The sequence below is a fragment of the Thamnophis sirtalis genome, unplaced genomic scaffold, assembly GCF_051295495.1.
Source record: "Thamnophis sirtalis isolate CommonGarterSnake01/CBP01778 unplaced genomic scaffold, rThaSir2_p1.2 scaffold_4, whole genome shotgun sequence".
NCBI lineage: Eukaryota > Metazoa > Chordata > Lepidosauria > Squamata > Natricidae > Thamnophis > Thamnophis sirtalis.
This window is the reverse complement of record NW_028261384.1, coordinates 57,672,006-57,698,717: the sequence shown is the minus strand read 5'-3', so window position 1 is coordinate 57,698,717 and position 26,712 is coordinate 57,672,006. Positions and strand designations below refer to the sequence as shown.

The 26,712-nt window shown below is 35.6% G+C and overlaps 1 protein-coding gene across 1 annotated transcript in view; it reads left to right on the top strand.

The window, feature by feature from the left end:
• EXOSC7 (exosome component 7) overlaps window positions 1-23,905 on the top strand; it is a 73,267-nt gene extending 49,362 nt beyond the window's left edge. The window contains exons 3-8 of the mRNA XM_087712981.1: window positions 1,677-1,771; window positions 9,453-9,618; window positions 14,969-15,039; window positions 17,971-18,091; window positions 20,537-20,692; window positions 23,674-23,905. Coding sequence (XP_087569107.1) covers window positions 1,677-1,771; window positions 9,453-9,618; window positions 14,969-15,039; window positions 17,971-18,091; window positions 20,537-20,692; window positions 23,674-23,778 — 714 coding nt within the window. The 3' untranslated portion in view covers window positions 23,779-23,905. The remainder of the gene's footprint in view (window positions 1-1,676; window positions 1,772-9,452; window positions 9,619-14,968; window positions 15,040-17,970; window positions 18,092-20,536; window positions 20,693-23,673) is intronic.
• Window positions 23,906-26,712: the final 2,807 nt, after the last annotated feature.

The window sequence follows — 26,712 nt, the reverse complement described above, 5'->3', positions numbered from 1 at the left end:
TTACCATATTCTGCTATCATTTTATTAACTTGGATCCAGTTTCTTGTGGTTCTTCTAAAATAAATACTAGGTCATCTGCAGTTTATATTTTTCTGTTTTAATTTCCATTCCTTTTATTTCTGGATCTTGTCTGATGTTTCTGTTTAATACTTAATATAAATCGTAAAGGGGACAAGGGACATCCTTGTCTCGTGCCTTTCCTTATGTTAAAGTTCTCTGTCATTTCCCCATTGACCATTACTTTTGCAGTTTGTTTAGAATATATTGCCTTAATCATGTTGATAAATTTCTCACCCAAATCCATATATTTTAATTGTAGTAACATAAATTGCCAATTTGCATTATCAGATGATTTCTGTGCATCTAAAAAAATCAACGACATTTGTTTTTCGGAATGTAAACATCTTCAGGATGATTCTCATATTATTTTTAATCTGCCTTTTAGGTCAAAATACATTCTGGTCTAGTATAAATTCATTCAAAAATCTTTTAAATCTCTCTGCAATTATTGAAGCATATATTTTGTGATATGCATTTAATAGTAATATTGGCCTGTAATTTTTTTTCTGTGTTCTGTCTGATTCTTCTTTCGGTATTAGAGTTATATTTGCTTCCATCCACATGTTTGGTGTTTTGACTTCTAACATTGGCAAACCTAAAATATCTTGTAAGTGTTTATAAAGTTCTGCTGATAATCCATCTAGTTCTGATGTTTTGTTTTGTTTTTGTCTCATATTGCCACTTTTAATTCCATTATCATTAACTTTTCATGTAACATACCCTTCACTGTTTCAGGCACTTTGGGTAGTTCAGCTTTTTCCAAATATTGTTTTATTTTTTCTTCTACCACCTTCTCTTGATTGTATAATTTTTCATAGTAATTCTGAATTATTTTCTTTTTGATTTGATTTTGGTAGTGAAGGATTCCCTTTTCATGTAACAAACTATCAATTTCTTCTATTTTAGTTTATATGCTAACCATCTTCCAGGTTTATTGGCATTTTCAAAGTAGTTTTGTTTTGCTAGTTTAATTTTTTGTGCTAGTTCTTCTGTTTCCATTAAGTTAAGTTTGTCTTTTATTAGTTCCATTTGTTTTTTTAAAATTCTTTTTCCGGTTCTTTCTGTAATTCTATTTCAAGTCTTTTATGTTCTTCTGCTAATCTCTTTTGTGTTTGCATCTTTTTCTTGTTCTTTTTTGCTGTGTAGATTATGACTACTCACCAAATATATGCTTTTGCCGTATCCCATATGTTTTGTAGTTAAGTCTCTTTGTTTCTATTCTTTTTAAAAAAGAAATCCATTTCTTTTTCTATTGTTTGTATAAATTCTTTATCTTTTAGTATAGCTTGATTCATCCACCTCAATTTTTCTTCTGTCCTTTTCATTTTATTTTTATTGGGTTATGATCTGCCCATACATTTGTTTTAATTTCTATCTCTTGTACATTTGCTCTTAATTCCAGTGTCATTCATATCAGATATGGATAATTCTTGACCATGATTGATGTCTATCTAATGCTGTATTTAAGTTGGTTGGTTATCTGAGGGAATTTAAAACTGTCTTTTTATTTTCAGAGTTCATGTTTAAGGAGAATTGCTGGATAATGCTATTCATGTGGAAATATAAGTTAGTAAGATCAAATAACTTGGAAAACCTATCTATCTCTGTTATAACAGGGACACACAGACATCCTGGTTGGAGTCAAGGCAGAAATGGGAACACCAAAGCTGGAGAAACCAAATGAAGGCTGCTTGGAATTCTTTGTTGATTGGTTAGTTTAAGTATTCACAGTGGAGGCTTGTATTTGATTATCAAATATTTAAAATGATTTTGCCAGGTAAAAGTCATCTTGAGAGCCAGTTACATATGGTGGTTAAGCTAGTTATGTATGGGGTTAAGCATCATGTTATCTACAGATCATGAGTTCTAGTCCCATCTTTGGCCTGAAGCCAGATGGATGATTTTGGCCAGTCATTGTCTCTCAGTTCTTACAAGAAAGCAATGGCAAACCATTTCCAAAATCTTACCAAAGGCAAATCTTGTCAGCACCAAGTGAAGGCACACATACACAAAAGTCACATTAGTGATAGAATGTCTTGTTTTTATACAGAAAGAAAATAAGGATTCAGAAGTGCCCTGAAAAGCATCCAGGTTAATTTGAATTGTATTCCAGTTACTCATTTTGCAAAAAAATATGTATTTGCTTGAAAAACTCAAATGTATCATTAGATACATTCAGCAAGCTAATATAATAGGTTTTTCTTTTCTTTCTTTCCATTATTTTTCTTATCTTTGCTCAGGACCAGGATAGTCCCTGGAATTGTATGGCTATCTCGTTATTTTACACTGAGCTGTGTATAAAAAGGTTAGAGAAACTGATTTTTTTCTCCCTCAAAGCTCAGAAGATAATAATAAAGACTGAGACAGATCTCTAATAATCAGGGTGAGAGAGTTAATAGTTAAGATTAGTTATATATTATACCAATTCTTAATTGAAATTGTTTGCAAATTGATTGTTCCAAATCTGTTTCTTTGAACGTAGATGAGTTTTGTGTACATAAGATATACATCACAATTTATAACAAGTTTTCTTTGATCTTTTATTTTTCAAAAAAAAATATTGTTATAGTTAAATGCATATCTTCTTGGTTCTTTCCCAAAATGTGTTAAAGATCTAAACAGATTAAACATTGTGAAAACAATTCCCTCTATTTCTAGAAGATTTGATTTAAGAAATAAACTATTCCTGAAGGCAGGGAAGAAAAACAGAAATTTCCAGGGATGGATCACATAATTGTATATACATCTTCCAAGGATGAATCAGGGTAGAATACACATATAAAATATCAATTCATAATTTTAAACAAATCTAGTTAACTATATAATTCATTAATAATGCTAAAAATCAGATTATTTCAATCTAGTATCAAACCTGAGTGTGGTATTAAAATATTGTTGGTCAATTTAGTAGATTATCTGCCAGAGGAACAAAGGGACCTATGTGTGTCGATTCTTCTGAACTTCTCAGGGGCTTTTACTATTATTTGGTTGCAGAGAGATGAATTCCCTCAATAGCAGAAGTAAAATAGAAGTCCTATTCATACATGTAGGATTGATTGCAAAAACTACATTGCTCTAATTCCCTCTCTAACATTTATATCGTAAAGATTACCAAATTCTCTGTAAGAATAAGAATTCTCTATTCCCCATCCTTTAAAAATTGACACAAAGTCCTAAGAAAAAATAGCTTTAGCTAAAGAGTTACCTAGTTCTATTACTCGTCATTTGGGTGAAGTATGATATTATACAGTAGTAGTAGCAGAAAACCATTGTCATTTCTGAGATGATGATTCCTATGTATATTGCACAGGCATCTGCTACTTATGCTTGTAGCTCAATTTCACTGTCAAAATTTTAAATAGTTTGACTAGAGGAGTGATGGCTTAGCTTTTCCGGACTGAGGGCCCAAAGCACAAGCGTGAGTGTGTGAATGCACGTATGCACGCCCGAACCCCCAAAATGCAATGCGTGTCCCCCATCCCATGCATGTGCGTGCAGCTCCCCTGCACATGCCCCACCCCCATGCATGCACAACAGAAACCTGAAGACCAACTGGCTGGTGGTAGGCACATGAACATGTGTAGCGGAGCTGAACTGGTGCAATGGCTCGCATGCCATCAGAGTGGGCATTGCATGCCACCTCTGGCACGCATGCCATAGGCATCACAAGATTAGAGTATGTGTCAAGAGTTTTTTGTTTGCAGCAGCACATCCAGCAAGCACACAAGTAAATGAACTTCAGCAGGATTCAGTTATATTATAAGAAATTTATTTATATACAATACCAAATAGCAGGATTCAGCATACAATATCAGGAACACAGAAGCAATATTCATAGAAGCAAGTCATTACAGAGTAGAGAGATACAGAGGCCTACATTGTACAGAAGGCTGAGCAAAGTTACAGAGGCCTAACCAACTCTTCTATACAATTTAGCAAGTCTAAACCACACCCAGACTCCAAACTGTCTCTTAAGGCCCCATAAAAATAAATCAGAGATGGGTTCCGGATCCCATTGCAACAGGTACGGTGCAATGGGGCTGGGTGTCCACCATATGCACACGGATGCATACTCACTGCCCACAACGCTCCACCTGCTCTGTGGAGCATCACACAGGGGCCATATGCTCCGTGCATGGAAGCGCCGATTGGCACAAATACAGGTAAGGACGGCAGGTGGGCCCTCCGGAGCACCGTACCGGAACAGGCACCGGTATGCCTGTACCGGGGTGTACCAGTCATATCCCACCACTGAAACAAATACTATGTTTCACTAAGAGTCCCCATTGGCTGACCTGTTATCATTTCTATTCCAGTCTCTGAACATACTCTGACAGTATGCATATTATATTAGGGATCTTACCACTTGAATAAATTTTACCATCTGAAACTTCTCTGTGAATTACTTCCTTAGATTGATTAAAGTGAGTGTCCATTTCATTAGATTGCCAAATTATCCATTTTTTTCAATGTCATTCCAAAATGCTAAATTTAAGGGGGAAAAGGAACAATTAAGTTCTTATTAGAACTGTTATTCTCCACCTTAACAAAGGATGATCTGTCCTGATTAGTATGAAGAAGAAATACAACCAGAAATACTGGGTCTGTAGACTAAATGGATAAATGAATAAATTAAATACCTCTCATAATATTAGATACAACACTTAGTGTTAGTCATGGATACTAGATTGGATACTACCTTTTTTCGGAGAATAAGACGCACTGGAGTATAAGATGCACCTTAGTTTTTGGGGAGGAAAATAAGGGGGGGGATTCTGCCTACCAGGTATTCATTTTTATTCCTATAATACCAGAAAAGCAAGCAAACACAATAGTATAATAAAACTACACTTTTTGCCACTTTTTTTCTTTCCGCAGGCAGCCGGGGAAACTTTTAATAAGCTTAACTAGATGTCTGGCATTCAGCCAAAAGCATTTCACACCTGTGAAAATGTAATAAAGCTGAATCAACAAACCAGCTCAGTGCTTGCCTAAAGGAAACCATTGAGAAAAATCAGACAGCCAATAGGAAAAATCCCTGCCTTGCTCTTAAAGGGATTATCCTCAAAAGAATAGAAATCACATAGTTACAAGAACTCTCTGTCTTGCCCTTGACAGGATTGCCGTATTTTCAGAGTATAAGACACACCTTTTTCTCCCCAAAAAGAGGCTGAAAATCTGGGTGTATCTTAAACACAGAATGCAGCATTTTTTGCCTTCTGAAACCCCGCCCCTTCACCAAAATGGCTGTGCATAGCCTTTAGGAGGCTTCCAGAGTGCTCCTGGGGGCTGGGGAGGGCTGAAATGAGCAAAAATGGCTGGTTTTTTTGCTCAATTTCCCCTACCCCAGTCCCCAGGAGCACTCTATAAGCCTCCTAAAGTCTATTCATGCCCTTTTTGTGAAAAAAAGGCCCATTTTCACGAAAAATGGGCCATTTTGGGGAGTTCTGCAGAGTGCAAAAACTTTTTTTTTAATTTGCCTCTTCAAAATCTTGGTGCATCTTATACTCCAAAAAATACAGTATCTCCCAAAAATAGAAACTGGACAACAGAAGTACCTCTTAAGGCAGTCTTCAAATCTTTTGTTGTTCGCTTCTCCCAGCTGGAACAGTGATTTTTTTTTCCAGCCCTAATGAGGTGCTAACTAGTGAAGCAATCTTCTGATCTTCTGTGATTTGCCTGAAAAGGAATATGCTTCACTCATTAGCACCTCATTAGGGCTGAAAAAAAGCTTCCAAAAAGCTACATTCAGAGTATAAGACGCACTGAAATTTTCAGCCTCTTTTAGGGGGAAAAAGTGTGTCTTATACTCCAAATAATATGGTAAATAAGCAATCAACATAAATCATATTAGAATACTAAGTAAACAATTAAATAGTAAGATACAAGCAACAAACTTATAGTCATAAAAAATAGGAGATAGATAATAGGAAAGATGAGAATAATGATGGTAATGCCTTTTTAGATAGTTTGACAGTGTTGTGGGAATTAATTGTTTAGCAGAGTGATGGCACGGGAGAGGAAACTGTCCTTATGTCTAGTTGTTCTGATGTGCAATTTCCTATAGCATCGCTTTGAGGGTAGAAGTTGAAACAGTTTATGTCCAGCATGCGAAGCATTTTCACAGCCCTCTTGATGACTCGTGCAGTATATAGATCCTCAATGGAAGGCAGATAGATAACAATTCTTTTTTCTGCAGTTCTAATTATCCATTGAAGTCTGTGTTTGTCTTGACTGGTTGCAGTGCCAAACCAGACAGTTTGCCTCCTCAGTCCAAGACTTCACTGATTTAATTGTTGGTTTTTATTGTTTTAAGCCTTTGTCTATAAACAGGTACAATGTGAGTCATACAATGATCAGACTGTCCCCCAGTTGCTCATGGTCAAAACTGATAAGCATCTTTTAATGTTGTGTAGCAGTGGTCTAAAGTATTCTTGCCTCTAATGAGACATTTGACTGCTGAAAGTATTTTGGTAGCTCTTGGCTTAGGTTAGCACTGATGAAATCTCCTAATACAATGAGGAGTGAATGGGTATTTTACTTCAGCCCACATAAACTGGTCAGCTAGAGTTTGTAATGCATTGTTTATGCAAACCTGTGGAGGAACATACACTGTAAATAGTAGAAATTAGGAAAACTCTAGTGAAGAATAAAATGGTTTGCAATTAATAATTAATGTCTCTTAAGTCCACAGCTCAGAATTTCTTTAGTGTAGTTACATTTTGGCATCATCAGTTGTTCATATAAAAGCAGAGACCTTCTGCCTTTTTTTTACCGAATGTTTCTGCAAGTCTGTCTGCCCTCTGTAATTATATTTTCCAAATAAAGGAAAAGTTTTGAATCTCATGAAAAACAACAACAAAAAACATGAAAAGAAATCAAAATCTGTGACATTATTTGAATGGACTACACATTAACATTGTTAGAAATAAATGGAGGAATATAAAGTTGGATTATTTGCTCAAGGTTAATGTAGCTACATTGTTATATTTGGTAACCATTAATGGACTTCTGCTGACACCAGAACTGAAATAACAATGCTGTATGGAATTGTTTATAAATAAGAGATGGGATATGGGAAGAAAAGTCATTTGTTTTATTTAAGAGGTGTTGGTGTTATTAAAATAGTTTATACTTGTAATAAAAATTGGAAGTCTTTATTTTCTTTTTCTTTACTATCATCTTACTTTTCTTTTTTCTGTTCTTTCTTTTTTATATATTCTTTCTATTATTACAGCAAGCAGCCTTTCTATTGTACAGGTGAAACTTGAAAAATTAGAATATCATGCAAAAGTTCATTTATTTCAATAATGCAACTTAGAAGGTGAAACTAATATATGAGATAGACTCATTACATTAATTGTGATGATTATGGCTTACAGCTCATGAAAACTCCAAATCCACAATCTCAGAAAATTAGAATATTGTGAAAAGGTGCAATATTCTAGGCTCAAAGTGTCTCACTCTATTCAGCTAATTAAGCCATAATACCTACAAAGGGTTCCTGAGCCTTTAATGGTCTCTCAGTCTGGTTCAGTAGGAATCACAATCATGAGAAAGACTGCTGACCTGACAGTTGTGCAGAAAACCATCATTGACACCCTCCATAAGGAGGGAAAGCCTCAAAAAGTAATTGCAAAAGAAGTTGGATGTTCCCAAAGTGCTATATCAAAGCACATTAATAGAAAGTTACATGGAAGGGAAAAGTGTGGAAGAAAAAGGTGCACAAGCAGCAGGGATGACCGCATCCTGGAGAGGATTGTCAGGAAAAGGCCATTCAAAAGTGTTGGGGACTTTCACAATGAGTGGACTGAGGCTGGAGTCAGTGCATCAAGAGCAACCACACACAGACGGATTCTGGACATGGGCTTCAAATGTCGTATTTCTCTTGTCAAGCTGCTCCTGAACAACAAACAACGTCAGAAGCATCTTACCTGGCCTAAAGAAAAACAGACCTGCTCTGCTCAGTGGGCCAAAGTCCTCTTTTCTGATGAGAGCAACTTTTGCATCTCATTTGGAAACCAAGAGAGGCACACACTGCAAGATGCTTGAAGTGCAGTGTGAAGTTTCCACAGTCTGCGTTGATTTGGGGAGCCATGTCATCTGCTGGTGTTGGTCCACTGTACTTCATTAAGTCCAGGGTCAACACAGCCGTCTACCAGGAGATTTTGGAGCACTTCATGCTTCCTTCTGCAGACAAACTTAATGGGGATGCTGACTTCATTTTCCAGCAGGACTTGGCATCTGCCCGCACTGCCAAAAGCACCAAAGCGTGGTTCAATTACCGTGGAATTACTGTGCTTGATTGGCCAGCAAACTCACCTGACCAGAACCCCATAGAGAATCTATGGGGCATTGCCAAGAGAAAGATGAGAGACATGAGACCGAACAATGCAGAAGAGCTGAAGGCCGCTATTGAAGTATCCTGGTCTTCCATAACACCTCAGTAGTGCCACATGCTGATAGTTTCCATGCCACGCTGCATTGAGACAGTAATTGCTGCAAAAGGGGGCCAAACCAAATAATGAGTACATATGCATGCTTATACCTTTCAGAGATCCGATATTCTATGTACAATCCTTGTTTTATTGATTGCATGTAATATTCTAATTTTCTGAGATTGTGGATTTGGGGTTTTCATGAGCTGTAAGCCATAATCATCACAATTATGACAAATTGCAGCTTGAATTATCTTGCTTTGCATGTAATGAGTCTATCTCATATATTAGTTTCACCTTTTAAGTTGCATTACTGAAATAAATGAACTTTTGCACGATATTCTAATTTTTTGAGTTTCACCTGTATCTTGTTTCTATTAGCTTTTACTATTGTATCTTTGTAATCTTTATTAAGTTATTCTAAAAATAGGAAAAAATGCTCTATTAACTGACATTCAGTTGTAATTATTATAGGAAATGGGGCAAATTAGCAATTTGATATATTATATATAATTTTTCTATTATAGACAATTAAAACGAATTGAATAAATGTTGTCATAGACTAGCATATATTAAAACTATGCCAATTGTCCTATTACTTTATCTGTTCCACCCACTGCATTTGTGTTCTTAATCAATCTTGTTTAACAGGTTATAGAGTTGCTGGTTTTCAAACATTATTCTTTATTCTGAACTTAGCAATTAAATTATTCAGTAGTTCTATTTCATAAGAATAATTTCCACCAACCTAATGGACTTAATTTAGTAACAAAGAGAAATTATTAAAGAATAGAAAATAAGATAGCCAACTTAATTGTTTGGAGCTAGTTCGAGAACTTTTATAGTCCATATCCTTGATTGTGATTTATATCCTTGGTTTTATATTTAATGAATACTTAATATTCCGAATGGTGGCTTAAATTTTCTGAATTATAATATTTTTTTTCTTTTTAGTTCAGCAAATGCTACTCCAGAATTTGAAGGACGTGGTGGTGAAGAACTTAGCACTGAGATCGCAAATACCCTCTATAGGATATTTAATAATGAGAGCAGTATCGACTTGAAAACCCTCTGTATTAATCCCAGACAGCATTGCTGGATACTTTATGTTGATGTTTTGGTGAGTATGTTCTAAGTGAATATAAATTAAATATAAGCTCAATAGCTTGTTTCTTTGGAAGTCTAAATATTACCACACTCTTGGATGCATTTATTTTATTAATTAGATTTTTTTATCCTGCATTTATTACTTTTGTAAGTAACTCAAACATGGAACAATACTCCTTCCTTCTCCATAACAACAACAATCCTGTGAGTGAGTTAGGCTCAAAGAGAACAACTTGCCCCAAAGTCATCCAGCCAGTATTCAGTTATTCACCTTTTATATCTCTTTTATATTCCTCAATTGCCTGGGCCTTCTTTTTATTCTAGCTTGCCCCCAGAGATTGTGAATGCTCCAACATTGGAAGTTTTTAAGAAGAGATTGGACAACCATTGTCTGAAATGGTATGGGGTTTCCTGCCTGAGCATGGGGCTGGATTAGAAGACCTCCAAGATCCCATCCAACTTTGTTATTCTGTTCTGTTATTCACTACGCCATGGAAAAATTTGGTATTTCTGGTTCCTAAATGGAACACTAAAAACAGTTTGTATATCAGATAGTTCCTGTTGTGTTTATGATGATGATGATTCATCATATGATTCAGCAGCCAGATGTTCAGACTGGATTTGCATTTTTGGCTGTATATCAAGTTCTTTCCAAGGACTTAGGATAGGCAGATATAGATGTTTGATGGTATTAAAGATATTGTTTCAGGATGAAAGCTGTTCTGAGGACAGCCACCTTTTACAATTGATTGATGGTGAATTTGTCAGTGCTGAGTGTTCAAATGATGCTTCAGTTGTGTTGGGTTGCATCCAAGACAACTATTACTGTTGGTATTATCTTTGTTTGCTTGCTGTTCTATTTCTATTTGCAGATATTTGTATTTTTTTATCTTCTCCAGTTCTTTATCTTCTATTCTCCTGTTTCTAGACTTGCCATGTCCACTAGCCAGATTTTTTTTTGTCTTTCTTATTGACAATAAGTGTGTTATGTGACAGCTGCCTTTCTGTTTGAATTTTAAAGTCCCGGAGCAATTTAGTTTCTTCATTTTCTATGACTTTCTCTATTTTATCATCCACCAATTATTGCTTGCAGGCAGTGATATTTCTTGCAGTTCTTCCAATGCAGCATTGTTGCTACTTTGTCATGCCGTTGCTTGTAGTCAGTCTGTGTAATACTCTTGCAGCAGTTAACCAGGTGGTTCACTGTTTCATCTGCTTCTTGGCATAGGCAGCATTTGCTGTCTGTTGCTGTCTTCTCAATTTGGCTTTGTATGCATTGATTCTTAAGGCTTGGTCTTGTGCAGCCAGAATTCTGTTTCTAACAAAGAGTCTTGTTGTTATTTGCTTTACCTGGTATTTTTTAATATATTGACCATGTAATGCTTTCTCTTCCTATGCCTCCACTCTGCTCTTCATTTGGTCTTGTTTGATTCCACCTTAATTGCAATGAAGGCAGCACTTGGTCTCTCCAGTAGTCTTTCTGGTATATTAGTTTCTTCACTGTTCTTCAGATATTTTTTCAATGCTCTTTTTTCTTCTTCAACCATCTGATGTTCCTGCAAATTCCATACCCACATATTTTCTTTCTTAGCTAAAGTTTGTCTATGTCCCTGCGAGGATGAAGGGCATGATTCATTGTCATTATTTTTCTGATCTTCCTATCCAGGGCTTTTATTTTGCTTGAGTCCACTATTCCAGCTGTGTATCTAATGACTGAAATTGCCCAGGTGTTGATTGTCTTGATGGCATTTCCTTCACTGTTTGAACTTTAAGATCTTCTTCACTCTCTTGATGTATTCATGTTCAACCTTTTTTCTTGATTTCAGTGCACTTCATATTGTCAGGTATATCCAGATATTTGCAGTGATCATCTTTTTCCAAACTCTTAATGTTATTCTTTTTTAAAAAACTGTTTATTTATATATTTTTCTTGTTCTTTAAATTACATAAATGCTTAATTAGCAGTGTATTGTCTGGTTACATGTGTTCATACAAAGTATTAATAAACTAATAGTGAGAGTAATAATAATAACTGTTCTTAAAATACTAATAATGGCTTCTTTGTAATATGATTCTTACATTATTTACTTATAATATACAATAATGATAATACTGGTAATAAGAATAATAACAAAAACAACAACCAAAACAAGCACTACAAACTAATGCCATGAAAGCGAAGATACAAAAATCCATTAACAATCCAAACTGTTTCACAGTTAACATGTGAATGTAGCAAAATTGCATAAACTGGTCACAAAGCTAGACATGATTGAGTTGTTAAATTAATCCACTGGTCATTATGTAAAAAATACGATTTACCTGTATCCAGAAAGTCATGGGAACATAAAGTGGAAAAAGTTATCGAAAATGAGATGAAGATCTTGTGGGACTTTTGAATACAGACTGATCGTCATTTGGAACATAACATGCCAGATATCACAGTTGTCAAAAACCAAAACGCACAATATATTGACATTGAGGTACCAAGAGATGCCAGAGTCGAAGAAAAAGAACTGGAAAAATTCACGAAATACCATAATTTGGCCATCGAAACTACACAATTATGGATGGAATATGTAACAGTGATACCTATTGTCATTGGGCCACTTGGCACCATGTCCAAGAATTTTATAAGATACGTCAACAAATTGCATCTTTCTGCAATAACACCAGCAGAACTGCAAAAAACTACACTACTCGGAACATTTTATATTTTAAGAAGGTACTTGGTTGATATCTAGGATGCTGGCAGCAAAGCATTTCAACCATTAGCACTAGTCAATAGTATTTGTGATGCATTTTTGAATATTCAGTTGACTGAGTTTCATATTTAATAAATAAAGTATATAACTGTAATATTAATATTAATGTTTATATGTAATACAATTTCTTACATTCTTTTCTTATATATAGTATTAATCTTTCTTCTAGTTTCCACCTCTTTTATCCAACCATTGATTGAACATATCCCATTTTAGAAAATATTGTTTTTTCCTTTTCCTTTATAATTAATGTTAGTCTATCCATCTCTGCACAGTCTTAAGATTTTTCTAATTATATTTCATCCGTATGTGTATCTTCATTTTTCCAATGTTGTGCAAATACATTTCTGCTGTCAACACATGTATTATTAAATATGTGGTCCCTTTATTATAGTTTTCTGGTAATATACCTAGCAAAAATATTTCTGGTTTTATATCTATATGTTGTTTTACCATTTCTCTAACCATGTATGTATTCTCGTCAAGAATTTTTTTGCTTTTGAACAAGTCCACCACATGTGATAGTAGGAACCTGGTAACATTGCATTTCCAACATTTTTAATGTTTTATTGATTTATATTCAATCCAATTTTCATCAAACAATGTTTGGTCTGGGTACAGTAATGTTTCTTCAGACATAGTATTCATTCTTGTTATAATATTCATCACTATTATAGTAGTAGTGCAATAACATAGTCACAATGATACTTAACATCCTCTGCTTTAACAATTCTTCTTTTTAAGATTTCCTCTTTTAATATTTCTTCTTTTCTAACTTCTGTCTTTCTTATCTAATAGTCAGTTTGTCCCATTTCAAAAAACAACAGAAAATATAAAAAAAACACTCAGTAAAATAAGCAGGCAAGTGGGGAGAAAGAGTGAGAAGCCGCTCAATATAACATGAGGAAAAGGGGGATCACCCCTTCATCATTTCTTGCCTGCTTCAGCCTTATAGTTACTATGCTTTAAATAAAATAGAGGGAGGGGAAAGGCAACACCAAACAATGCTAGATAATAGAAAAAGAACATCTAACCATTGTCTATTGCCTGTTTCAGTGTTTTATTTGTTATGCTTTTTTTTCCTGCCTCCCATATTCCTCCCTTACATCTTTGATTCTGTTTATGTTAATTTCCTGAATATTTTATCTAAATATTCCTCCCATATCCACCCTCTTCAGTTGCCTGGTTTCAAAGCTTACTACCCCAGCCTCTTTTTCCATTCCAAAATACCATCCAACTCTCTCAGTATATTTTCCCCCAGGTTTACTTCATCCATCACTATTGGCTTTATATTTTCTCCTCTTTATCTCCTTCCTTTTTCTCTTTTTTTTGTTAATTCTTCCCTTTCTTCTATTAGTTCCTCATTTTCCAGGAGAATTTGGTCTCCACTTATTAGTCTTAGTATGGAGTTTTCAATTTTTTCCATAGCTTCTTTAAATATTTTCTCCATCCTGCCCGTTGCATTTTGCAAGAGTAAATCCAATTCCTTTACTATTCCAGTCATTTCTTATAAATCTCCAGAGAGAAGATATTGAAAGTTAGGTTATAAAACTCTTCTTTTATCTTTTAGCAGTCTCTATTATTCCCCAGTTCCAAATACTCAATTGTGCAAATACTCAATTGTGTGTCCAATCAAAGAGCTACAGTGTTTATAGCTTGTAATTTTTCTACTCTTTTTCTATGTGTTTTATTCAACAGACTGGTCCCAAGTGCAGACAGCTTATCTAGACTTTTATTTTGTAGTCTACATTTAAATAGTGATATTGGCCTGTAATTATTTATTTGAGTTAAATTCAAGTCTTCTTTTGAGATTAGTGTAATATATGCTTCCCTCCAACTCTTTGGTATCTTAGCTTCTAACAGTGCTTCATTGTAGACCTGTAATATTGATGTACTTAATATGTCTTGTAGATATTTATAAAATTCTGCTGGCAGTCCATCTGGCCCTGGTGTTTTATCATTGTTTTGTTTTTTAATTGCCTCTGTCAATTCCATCATTGTCATTTTTTCATTTAACATAGTTTTCACCATTTCAGGTACTTTTAGTAATTCTGCTTTTCCTAAATATTGCAATATTTGCACTTTTTCTTGGTCATATAATTTTCTGTAAGTCACCCTCCTGTGAGTCTCCCTTCCTATCTTGTAATTTACTTATCAATTTTTTCTCTTTCTCCTTTTTCAGACTCTTGATGTTATTCTGTAGGGCATTTTGATTACTTCAGTTTTCACAGCTACGAGTTTTTTCAGTTTGATGTTGAATATGGTACATTTATCTAGTCCCTATTGTTCTTTAAAAAAATCAATTCAGGGAAAGAATGAATAGAATAATTAGCATTTAAGATTGAAGCCAGGAAATCTGAAACTAGCCTTTTTCAAACTGTCATCTCTCAGCATTTCTATATATGGCAGAGAAATATTTTCCTATCTTTCATGGTTGTTTGCATATTACATTATTATAAACAAAGAGAAATGTTTAAACTTATACATTTATATCAGAATTATTATAAGAGGGAGATGATGAAATCATGGCTTTTAGAATAGAAAATGATTATTAAAATAATAGAATAATAATTAAAATCTACTTTTTCAAAATTTCAGTTATTGGAGTGTGGTGGTAACTTGTTCGATGCCATCTCAATTGCAGTGAAGGCAGCACTCTTTAATACCAGGTAAACACATCTCTTCAAAAGGCAGTTTCTGGGGTACTACCTGCAAACTAATTATTAGTTTGTAGATCAGCATAGGAATAAAAGTGAATATAGGCCTGAATATTTGCATTTTTCTTTAGATTAGTTTTTTTCTTGTACAGGGATTTTCCTTTTCATTGAACTGTTTGATGAAAGAGATTTATAAAGCAATTCTGTACAAATGAGAGGGTAACTGGGAAAAGGCAGCTATATCCCTTGATCGTGGTTGCCAAACATTGATAGCATATTTTTTGTTAATTTGAAATGAAACACAAATTTATTAGATAGCAGTGTCAACTCTAAAATAAACATAACTTAGACTTTTTTAAAGAACATATGCAACATTTCCCACAAAAAACAATAAAAATTTGGAAATTTTAGCCATGCCTATGTGTGCAGGCCAGATACACCCACAGGGCATCATCTCCTCTACCTACTTTTTTCCTTTCTTTCCCCTTTCCTGTGATTTGGAGATCTCATCTACTGAAAAATTGGCTAGCCCAGGATGGGTCACTTATATTTGCTTAGAAAGATTTATTTACTTTTAATGAATTGAAGCAGTTACCAAAATCCTGTAACTCTTTTGAGCTTCCTAGCCAAATAGTCTGATTCAGAATATCTAGTCTGGGGAAGCGGGGTGTTCCACTATATTATATAAAAGCCCCATAGCTGTTTGACACATATTTGCAGGCTACTATTTCCAAGTGCCTTAGCCCTGGCTTTGGAATGAATCCATATTTTGGCACTCTATATTTTCTTCTTTAAAGATGGGTAGCCGTTCTAAATTACATATTTTTTGAAAGCTAAGAAGAGTACAATATTTTCCAAGTTGGTGACAAAATGTTCTATCCAGGGCACAGATTAGTCTTTTGACATATTTTAGTAACTTCACACCTTTGATGTTACATTTTAAAAGTGATTAATGGAATACATTGTAGGTAGCATGGTGCCGTTAAAAGGAATGGAGAAGTTTCATACATTGCCAAACAATATTTTTTAAAGGTCCACTTTAAATTTGTACATCCTGGATGTCACCATGGCTAATTTGATACTGTCTGCAGGCCAAAATGTCTGCCACATTTCTCTCATTATAAAATAATCCCGGACACGTATTATACCTAATATGTCAATGTAAAAGACATTTCATTCTGCAAGAAAAATTAACAAATTAATATTAATTGATGCATTGTTAGATCACTGCTGCAATCCACTTTTAAACTAGGAAGCATAACACAATTATAACATTACATAAAACCATGTACAACAAGTTCACTGCCAGATCAAAGATTCAAGGTCAAACTATGAACCTGAGCTTTTAAGAGGAATTCTATCCCATCCAACCTTGAATAAGAATTCCTGAACTAATGGTATTCTTAGTTTGTTTGAATTAAGCTTCAGTTTGCAGCCTACATATGCAGTTCCCTAACCTCTTTGTAATGTGGTAAAAGTGGGACAGAAAGGTTTAGCTATCATCTGCATATTAAGGGCATCAAAGCCAATATCCTGAAGGATTGTCTTCAGTATTAAACTTGAACAGCAGAGATAAGAAAGAGTGTGATATTATAGGTTAGTCTTACCCAACCTGGATGTCCTCCAGATATATGGACCAGTTCTTATAATCTATTCCTCAAAATTTCTGGAAGTTTATACATAGGGATAGAACATAGGTTGAGGAACAATACAATATTTACATAGTCAAGCTATTGTCAAAAGCTCCAGAACTACCTTGTAAAAAGGTAGAATTTCTCAAGAAAAATGTGGAGCCATGGTAAAATTGTAAGGTCAAATCTTGTTCCAGTTTACTTAATTTGATTAAGTCATGATAATAAGTTAAATAGGCAAAATAGCTGATAAATGCTGTGATAACTTTGAATTGTAATAGATTTAGTTAATCTATTTCATTTAGGCAAACCTAATGCCACCATCACCCTATCAATAGTATGGTATATCTCATCTAGTACATTACAGGATGTGTCACCAAATGAAAATGCACATCTAAGGCAGATTATTGAAATTGGCTGTACTCATACAAAATAGTTACTTTAGTGCAAATCACTGCACATAGAATTGTTACAATATATTGAGCAAATGTATGTAATAATTTAAATAATAATGCTTCTTCTGCTGTGCTGTGTGGATAATTCAGAGGGGTGTCTCTTGGAAGTATCAAACTACTACCTACAATTCTAAAGGTTCAGTACAGTGAATTTGAAGCTCTTGCCAGAACAGCTCTTCTAAATAGTCTTCTGTCTTCTGTATATGCATGAACATGAACTTGGGAAAGCCCTCAAAGAAGCTGGATCATATTTTCAGGAAAATGTAACCACTTCAACACAATGAGGATTAGTGCTTTATTCGCAGCATTGCTATAAATAAGATATTTCCATGAATGTGTTAACACATTTTGATATCATATGATATTGTCATATATGTTTCTGTTTATTCATAGTATATAAAAAGCAAATGTGATATTGTCATTGTGCCTATTCACACATCACCAATTAATGATCAATTAACAGCAGCAGTATTTTATGCTAGGTCTCCTACACATAGTAATAGTTGACTAATGCAAGGTAATGCTAGCTCAATGCTAAAATGGATTATAATAAACCATTGTCCTATATGTTTGGGATATCCAAAAGTATCTTATGTCCCAAAGTACAGATAGGTGATATGGAATCTGTATCTCCGCTTTTTGCAGGAAGAAGCAGCTATTACTACAAAACTTTAAAGTAGCATATTCCATCACTTTATGTAATGGTTAGGTTATATAGTTAAATACAAAAGCAGGTGTAATTTATATAAATTCTGTCCTTGCTTATTACTTACATTTGGTTGGGAGTTGGATCAATCTTACTTAACAAAATATACAGGCATGTCATATTGTTTGATAATCATTTCTCTTTTCTTTAGGATCCCCAAAGTACGTGTTTTGGAGGATGAAGGAGGACATGAAATTGAACTGTCTGATGATCCTTTTGATTGTCTTCGACTCAATGTTTATAATATTCCTTGTATTGTTACCTTAAGCAAAGTAAGCCTGTAAAAATTCAGAACTTTTCTTTTGATGCTTATTTTAAACTGAAAATTATGCAGAAAATGTGACTTATGTTTTTTGTGACCACAGCCTTGGAAAGTTCATGGAAACCATACACAGGGTGTTTTGATCTTCTTTCTTCTTCAAGTAGAGAAATTTCCTTTTTAGTATTGAATTTTGTTTGTTCCTTAAGCATCTTTGGGAAGCAGATTATTTATGAAGATTTATATATGTTATGACATAAAACTAGGTATGCAAAAATGCAGAAGGTATGCTTCTGGAGCTTCAAATCATCCTTTGTAAGCAAATTATGTTGGTCTAAATATTTCTCATTTGGATATTTATATGCATGCATACATACATACATACATACATACATACATACATACATACATACATACATCTTTATATATATTTATCTCTATGTATATCTATCTATCTATCTATCTATCTACCTACCTACCTACCTACCTACCTACCTACCTATCTATCTATCTATCTAGGTTTTTCCAGATCCTTTTTTTCAATTCCATTTTTAAGTGATTAGTGCTCCATGGACTCTAAAATAAAAGTCAATATATAAATATATATAAATGTTATTATAATTGTTACATTTAAGAAAAGGATAGAGAAGTTTTTTTCCTGTTGAAAAATATTTTGAAAATACTTGTTGGGAATTGGTTGCTTGTGATGGCTGAAACCCAAGGCAGTGGTTTACAAGATCAGAGCCAGCATGGCTTTTCCTGTCACAATGTTTTTTTACTGCCCAACGTAGCAAACTCAGGAAAGGAACAGGTCATTTCTGACAGAGGATTTAGAACAAAAAAAAAACCACTTTTTGGTGTTTTATATAAATATATTAAAATTACATTATATAAAATGTTCTTTATATAAATACATAATTTCAGACTTTAAAAGTATATAGTATATACTGAGTTGGTTTCTAAAACATAGAAAATATTTTTAAAATAACAAAGTGTAATTTGTATAGACTTAATTTTAAACATAATTTTCATTATTATAAGCATTACAGTAAATAGGGATTTCCATCCTATCTTATTTAAAACTTCTTTTAATCTCAAGTTGGTTTATTAAAATAGCATTAGAAGGAAATATCCTCAATACCAAGGAATCAATAATATTCTAAAAATAGTAATAACTTAATATAATCAAGACTAATCAAGAATTAATACTCAAGCTAGTGAATTAATGAAAATGGCTGGGAGAATAAAAAGAAGATTGTCAGTGTAATATTAAGATCATTCATGAATTTACCTGAGAAAAATACCACAATGGGTGATGTTAATAAGATTTTCTATCTGCTGATTTTGTATCCAATTGCTATATTTCATCTTGAATTATAGGGTCATCTAGCAAAGGAGTTTTGAAGACAGATAGATTGAGTGAAGACATAGAAATTACTTTCTTTTTTCTTTCTGTCTTCAGGTTGAATTTAACTCCTGGAAACTGAATAGACAAGATCATGTGGTTTGCTTGATAGCATTTTCAGAAGTGATTTGTCATTACCATTATAATAGAAAAAATATTCCCTGAAATTGTTGCTAAAGCTGGAGAGCAAGGCTAAGTGAAACCTAAGTGAAATTTAAATTGATTCATTGACATAGTTTACCAGAGACGTGTATAATTGTTTACATTATAATTACATTGAATCAGCATACATTTAATTGGTCATTTCCCTTTAGCAACAGACTGATTTGATCTGATTTTACATATTAATATAGTCTGTAAAATATGGGTTAGAGAAAGGCACTCTTCTTACACAATGAGGCTTTGCTTAGAAAAAAGCCTATTACTAATAAATTTCTTTAACTACTGGTGTTAATGAAAATACGTTGGTTTCCAGCAGTAACCTCTATAATTCCCAGCCTCAAACTTATGGCTGGTTTGTATTCTTGGGATTAATAGTTTCTCTTATCTTTTGAGAACCTTGTTACTTGAAGCGCAACTAGGAAGTTGTGGTTTTTGGCCCGCAAGCTGTATTACAAAGCATGCTAATACTTTCAAGCTTTTTGTTTTGAATATTATTTTTATTACTATTAATATTATTCTGGGGGTTACATCTAAAATCTCTTAAAATTCCTCTTCAACTTCTTCTGAGAGTGATCAACCCAAAATCATTCAGTTGGCTTTTATGCCTAATGCAAGATTAGACTTCATGATTCCCCATTTCTAGTCCAGCAGTTTAATCACAGTGGCAAGCAGATTCTCAAGCAGACCATATTAATACTTTGATGTTGTTAGCAGTATATTGCATATTCTTGGAAAAAATTTTATTTGTTGATCCTGAAATGAGTAGGAAGTTTCTTTGTATTTGACAATTCTATATTTACAACATTACTTCCAGATTTCACTAGAATTTGACCCAATGCCTCAACAGTTCAGTACAGATATAATAAAGTATATATGCCTTTGTTTCCACAGATTGGCTATAGACATGTGGTCGACGCCACTCTTCAGGAAGAAGCGTGTTCCTTGGCTAGCCTCCTTATTTCTGTAACAAGTCAGGGTATTATCACTTGCATGAAAAAAGTGGGAAGAGGGAGCCTTGACCCAGAAAGCATTTTTGAGATAATGGAGGTAAGCAAGCACTGGATAAATGATTAGATTTAAAATTACAGTGCAATTTTTTTTAATTAAATGCTTGGTTTTGCTTGACAGCAGGAGTGATAATCTTACCTGCACAATAGCAGTAGCAATAGCAATAGCAGTAGACTTATATACCGCTTCATAGGCCTTTCAGGCCTCTCTAAGCGGTTTACAGAGAGTCAGCATATTGCCCCCAACAATCTGGGTCCTCATTTTACCCACCTCGGAAGGATGGAAGGCTGAGTCAACCCTGAGCCGGTGAGATTTGAACCGCTGACCTGCTGATCTAGCAGTAGCCTGCAGTGCTGCATTTAACCACTGCGCCACCTATGTTACATGCACTGATAACCCGATGAGTTTTAGATTGCTGGGGACAGAAATGTTCTGTATCAATTAATTCTCTGTCCCCGCTGTTCAGTTTAAATGTTTATCCAGAAAATCTGTGAATTTAATGCCAAGTAACTCAGTTCCCTTTCTTGGATGGGTGCAAACCATCTCTTTTGTACAGTTTTTCATTGGACTAGCTGCAGGCATCATGACTAATAAAACCAAAGCCTTCCCTTCCTTTAGCCACACATTAAACTCTGCTACACACTGGCCCTTCCCTTTTTGTTCCTTATATACTGGTAAAACCTCTGAAAAGATAACCCTACAATCTATACTACTAAGTTCATAACCCAAGCTCTGGAAATCATTCTTCACAGAAAGTACATCTTTTTGGGACAGATCATTTGTGCCAAGATGTATAATAGCATCAACGTCACAGTCCTTACTTGCATTCTTGACTATCTTAAGAATACACCTCTTGTCTCCACTGACAGTAGTACCTGGCAGACACCTGACCTCTTTTTAAACCTCCCTATCATTTCCTAAATTTACATCCCTTACAATTGAATCACCAACCAGAAGGTGACTTCTCTTTTTGCATACCTTGATCTTCTTGTGCAACTGATGTGTGATACCTGGGTCTCCATTTCGCCTTTCCGAAGAAAGTTCTTCATTTTGGACCACGATCCCCTGCCTATTTTGAGTCATCATTATCACAACTATCTTGACCTGTCTCTTTAGTGTCCCCATTAAGGTCAGCAAGGATGCTATATCTGTTATGCTGGGTCACAGCAAAAGCTTTGTATTTATGGTTCACAGCTCTCACCCTGCCAGATCCCATGGTTGTCCAAACCTTTTCCCCTGCAGGATCTTTGTGGTAGAGGGGGCTGATAGTGTGGCATCTCCATAGAGTGGAATGGCCGAATTGGGCACCTAACCTCTGCTTGGAGAGCACAGATTAGAGATTCTAGATAGGTAATCTGTCTATGTATACTAGTAATTTGTTTACAAAGGGGACAGTATCCAAATTTGAAAAGTGTACTGTGAAAGACAGATGCAAAACAGCTATTACATTGAACTAAGCCCGTCATTTTGAAATAAAATAAAATCACAATCTCAAGCGCACTAATCCAGAATGTATTATTGATATTTTGGTTTATAGATATATGATTCACGTGCCATTAGGCGCACAGGCCACTACTTAGTCCTCTTTGTCTCTCTGACTCAACCCTTGTAGCCAGCAGCTCCAATCACCAGCCTCAGGAAGGTTCAAATGAAATGGAGTTAAAGGGCCACTACTTTTATCTCTCTGACTCATTATTCCTTTGAAATAATGATGCATTTAAGAGTCAGGAACAATCTGCCTTGAGATTTTTTTATGAAAAAATAATAAATGTGGGATAAAAATCATCATGGACTCAAGTGGAGCATTAGACTCTAGTGGCCTGAGGCAAACAATAGCTTCATTTTTGTTTATAAATCCCATATGCTTAGAAACATTTAGCATGTAAACGTCATGCCAGCTTTTATTTATAGTAGTACTACATTGCTATACTTTTTTACTTTTTTCAAATTTTAATCAATTTTTTGTCTATTAAGATATTTGCATTAAATAAAAGAATTATTGTTACTTTTCATGCAGTATTAGTATAGTCCTATTGCTGTACCCCTTGATCCTATAGCCTCTATTTTTCATCTTCTTCACAAATCATGTGCAAATCAAGAGCTTTGGAATGCTGTTACAAAATACCAGCTTTCTCCAGTGCAGTGTTTTTTAAACTTAGCAACATTAAGATGAGTGGACTTCAAATCCCAGTCCCAGCTATTTAAAAATTTCCCAGTTTGAAAAACACCACTCTAGTGGAAATTTAAGATATTTTATGACATTATTCTAATATATCTTTTCCTTGTATTCTTCCTTTCTGGCTTATGGCAAAAAAATTCATCAGTTATAGACCAGACAATGGTCTTCAGCATTTTGTTTCACAAAATACTATATGAGAATCTAAGCCTACCCCATATTGTTTAGCAATTTGCTTAAATGGATGTAAAGAAATTCAGCATATGGGTGTTTCTAAACTTACAACTGTTTGACAACAATTCAAAGTTAAGATGTCCTTGGGAAAAGTGACTTAGTACCTGCACTCACACTTATGATCATTGCACTAGCCCCTACAATCACATGGTCGCAATTCAGGCCCTTGACAACTGACTCATATTTATGATGGATGGAATGTCCTATGCTCATATGATCTTTTTTGTGAGTTTCTGGCAAAAAAACACTGATTGGGGAAGCCGGATTCGTTTGCTAACCTATTGATTCACTTAAAGACTGCAGTAATTTGCTTAATGATTGCTGTAAAAATTGTAAAATTCAATTCAACTTACAACCGCAGTGACTTAACAACAGAAATAGTGGTTGTTGGTCAAGAACTACCTATAGAATAATAAGCCAAAAAGTGATTAGGGATGGCTCTTACAAACACATAATTTAGGTTATTTTTTGCATTTTATGTTTTATTCCAATGAATTAATTTCAACAGAAAACCCATTGTGAATATGTAAAGAGAAACCTTCTAGTGAATTTTGCTTCTTTTAATTCATTTGGGCTGATTTATATAGTTTGTTTTTCATTTGTATTCTAGACTGGAAAAAGAGTAGGCAAATTGCTGCACACCTCCTTGCAAGCTATTTTAGATAAAGAAGAGAGTCTTGGAACAGCACAAAAAAAAGTTGGATTTCTGGGATGAGTGCCATCATCAACTTCAATCAGTTGAATTTTTACTTAAAAGTGTGTGTTTATTGGTTTGTTTGTTTCTACAGAATTCAATATATTTTAAATAAAGGATTACTCATATAAACTTGTGTTAAGTGGATCTTAAATATTTAGAACAAAACAAAAGAAATTAGATTCCAAAAAAACTCCAAAAAATGTACAAATGCCATTTCTTCCTTTGCCCTATAAAGTTCAAGTGTTGTCAAAGTTTCTGCATGATATGTTTGGTACCCATGCCCTGTATTTTTCACTAGTTCAATTTCATATTTTGTTTTATATTCGCCTTCCAATATTTTTTATTGATTGCTTTTCATTCTGTTTTTATTTTATGCTATTTTTCATTTTTGGAATTGACACTGAATATATCAATACTTTTAATAATGCGGTAAGTATAGTCAATTCTTGAATCTGCATTACCTAACCTTATTTTGACCCAGGGATATATGGTGGGTGGAACACAAATAGAGCAACAGACATGCATGCTCATAGGATGTATCCTGCGTTAGTCCTTAATTTTCTGAAATTAACCAAATGCTGTATAAACAAGTGGACTGATGTTGAAGACTTAAACCCATATTTGAATGTTTCAGAGTGAATATTCTGTTCTCCATGGCATACTGCAGTGCCACTGGTAGGTGCTATTGGTGGGCTGTTATCAGTGCTGATTGGTAGACTGAGAAAAGACTGAGAAAAAGTGTTGCATCCATGCCTCTACTCCTTCTGCCCCAGTTTCCTCTCAGTCTATGGTCCAATTAGGCTCTAGTGTAGGAAAGCTAATATTATATATATTTAATATATTAAATTGATCAATTTGGATTTCTTCTAAATTTTAAAATTGAGCTGCAGGGCGAGTGAGGGGCTGCCTAGAATAGCCATCTCACGGGGTGCTGGATCGCCGCTCCAGCGAGAGTCGGACTTATCAGTCATGTGGAATCCGGCACTGACAGCGGCTGGCTTGAAGAGTCAGTAATTGCGGAGGTTTGCATGGCTGTGGCCCTTCCATTGGGAAATGCCACTGGTAATTTAAAGATCACAGCAGCAGCAGTTTTTATCAAGCAAGCGAGCCAGCCATTTGCCTTGGCAACGAGCCATCGGTCTTCGCCTTGATTGAGGGTGCCAACCAGCTGGCAGCCCTCTGAAAAAGCCTCTCGCCACCACTCACCTCAGCTACGAGTTCTGGTCGCCACTTGCTTTAAAATGACGCACCGGCGGTTTGCAGAGATGGGTGGCCATTTTGTTGCTCTAAACAGTGGGCCACCATTTTTTTTCACCGCCATGAGGCTCTGAACAGTCTCAAAACTTTGCGCCAGGCCCAATATTGTTAGTGACAATTCCAGGACTATACAGAGGCAATCCAAGAGAAAGGACTCTGATTACTGAGCTGTGAGTAGTGGAATGTGATCACAAGATGGCGGCTGGCAGGACCAATGCTGGATTCTGATTTGGGAGACCATGGGGCGGAGGAAGGGCTAGTTAAACTGGCCACCCAGTCAAAGGCTACCAAGGTTACCACTGCCCAGCACCCATTGAGGGCTGCACTCCGAGATGAACAATGCAGGCAGCCGGCCCTTAAAAAATGGGTGGCTCAGACAGAACACCTAAGGGAGGCTCAAAAAGACAATAGATCCAGATCTCCATCAAGGGCCTCTAGTCCAGATTCCTCCCCAGACCTATCTCCTGTCAGGGGTATTAGAATGTCCACACTTGACATATCTCCCTCTCACTCGGTGTCACCTAGTGCAATTAGGGATGTTATAGGTGATCCTCTAGAGGGCACATCCCAGGATGTTCTTATTCCTAGGACTACTCTAGTTCCTCAGTCTGCGGAGCGTACTGTAGTAGATGATCCTTATGATGATTTGAAGGCACTAGAGCATCCCCCTCCAAGTTTGCAAAAAATAATTGCCTCAGCAATTTCTTAAGGGATATCTTCAGGGCTCAGACAGCAAGGGAAAAGGGCCCAGGGGACCAAGAGATCTCAAACTCAGTCTGATATAGTCTTACCCACAGAGAGTCAAGCAGATAGTGAGCACCGGCCCGGGTCTCCTTCACTGGCCTGTGAGAGTTCAGTGATAGGCGAGGAACCTAAGCGCTACTTAGAATTGTCGGAGGACGAAGAGTCCGGGAAGCCAGACACCAACCTTCACTGGCATCTTCCCACCTTCTCTCTTCAAACCTTTTGAGCAAGGCCAAGACCACCACAAAACTGGGTGGAAGTTCCACAGCAGCTGCTACAGATAGTTGCAAAGATCTGACCACGTGATGTTTTCCAAGACTGCCCTGGATAAGGAGGAGGTTGCTGCTCATCTTTTATTCCTGGAAGTAGTAAAAAACAGTGGTCTCATCCAGGGGCGTTCCCTAACCCAGTGGGGGCAATGGCAGATGCTTTTATAACTTAGCCCAGGTGTTCTCACAGGCCCTCCAGGTCCTGACAGTTGATGCCCCAGTCACAGCCTTGACATCTTCCTCCTCTATAGTCTCAAGATGTTGCAGATAAGCTCAAAGCCGAAGGTAAAAAAGTGGAATTAACCATACGTAAAAGTTTTCAGCATGGGCCATAAAATTGGCAGTAGCTGCTTCCTTTTATGGTTGCAGCAATTACAGGAGCACATCCCTCCTGAAGACTTTCATATGCTAAAAGATGTTAGCAAAATCATAGCTGCCACGCAGTTTTCGGTGGATGCTACACTTGACTGTCAAGTGTGCCTCCCAGGCCCTGTCTGCCTCTGTCACCTCCAGATGTCTCTTGTGGCTCAGAAGCTGACAGGCAAACAACAAGTCTAAGTTTCACCTGGCGTCTGCCCCATATGTGGGAAGGTCTTTTTTGGGAGTCCTTAGACCCTATCCTTGTAGAGAACAAGAACGAAAAGAAAGTGCTTCCCACAACAGCCAAGCGCCAGGAGAACCG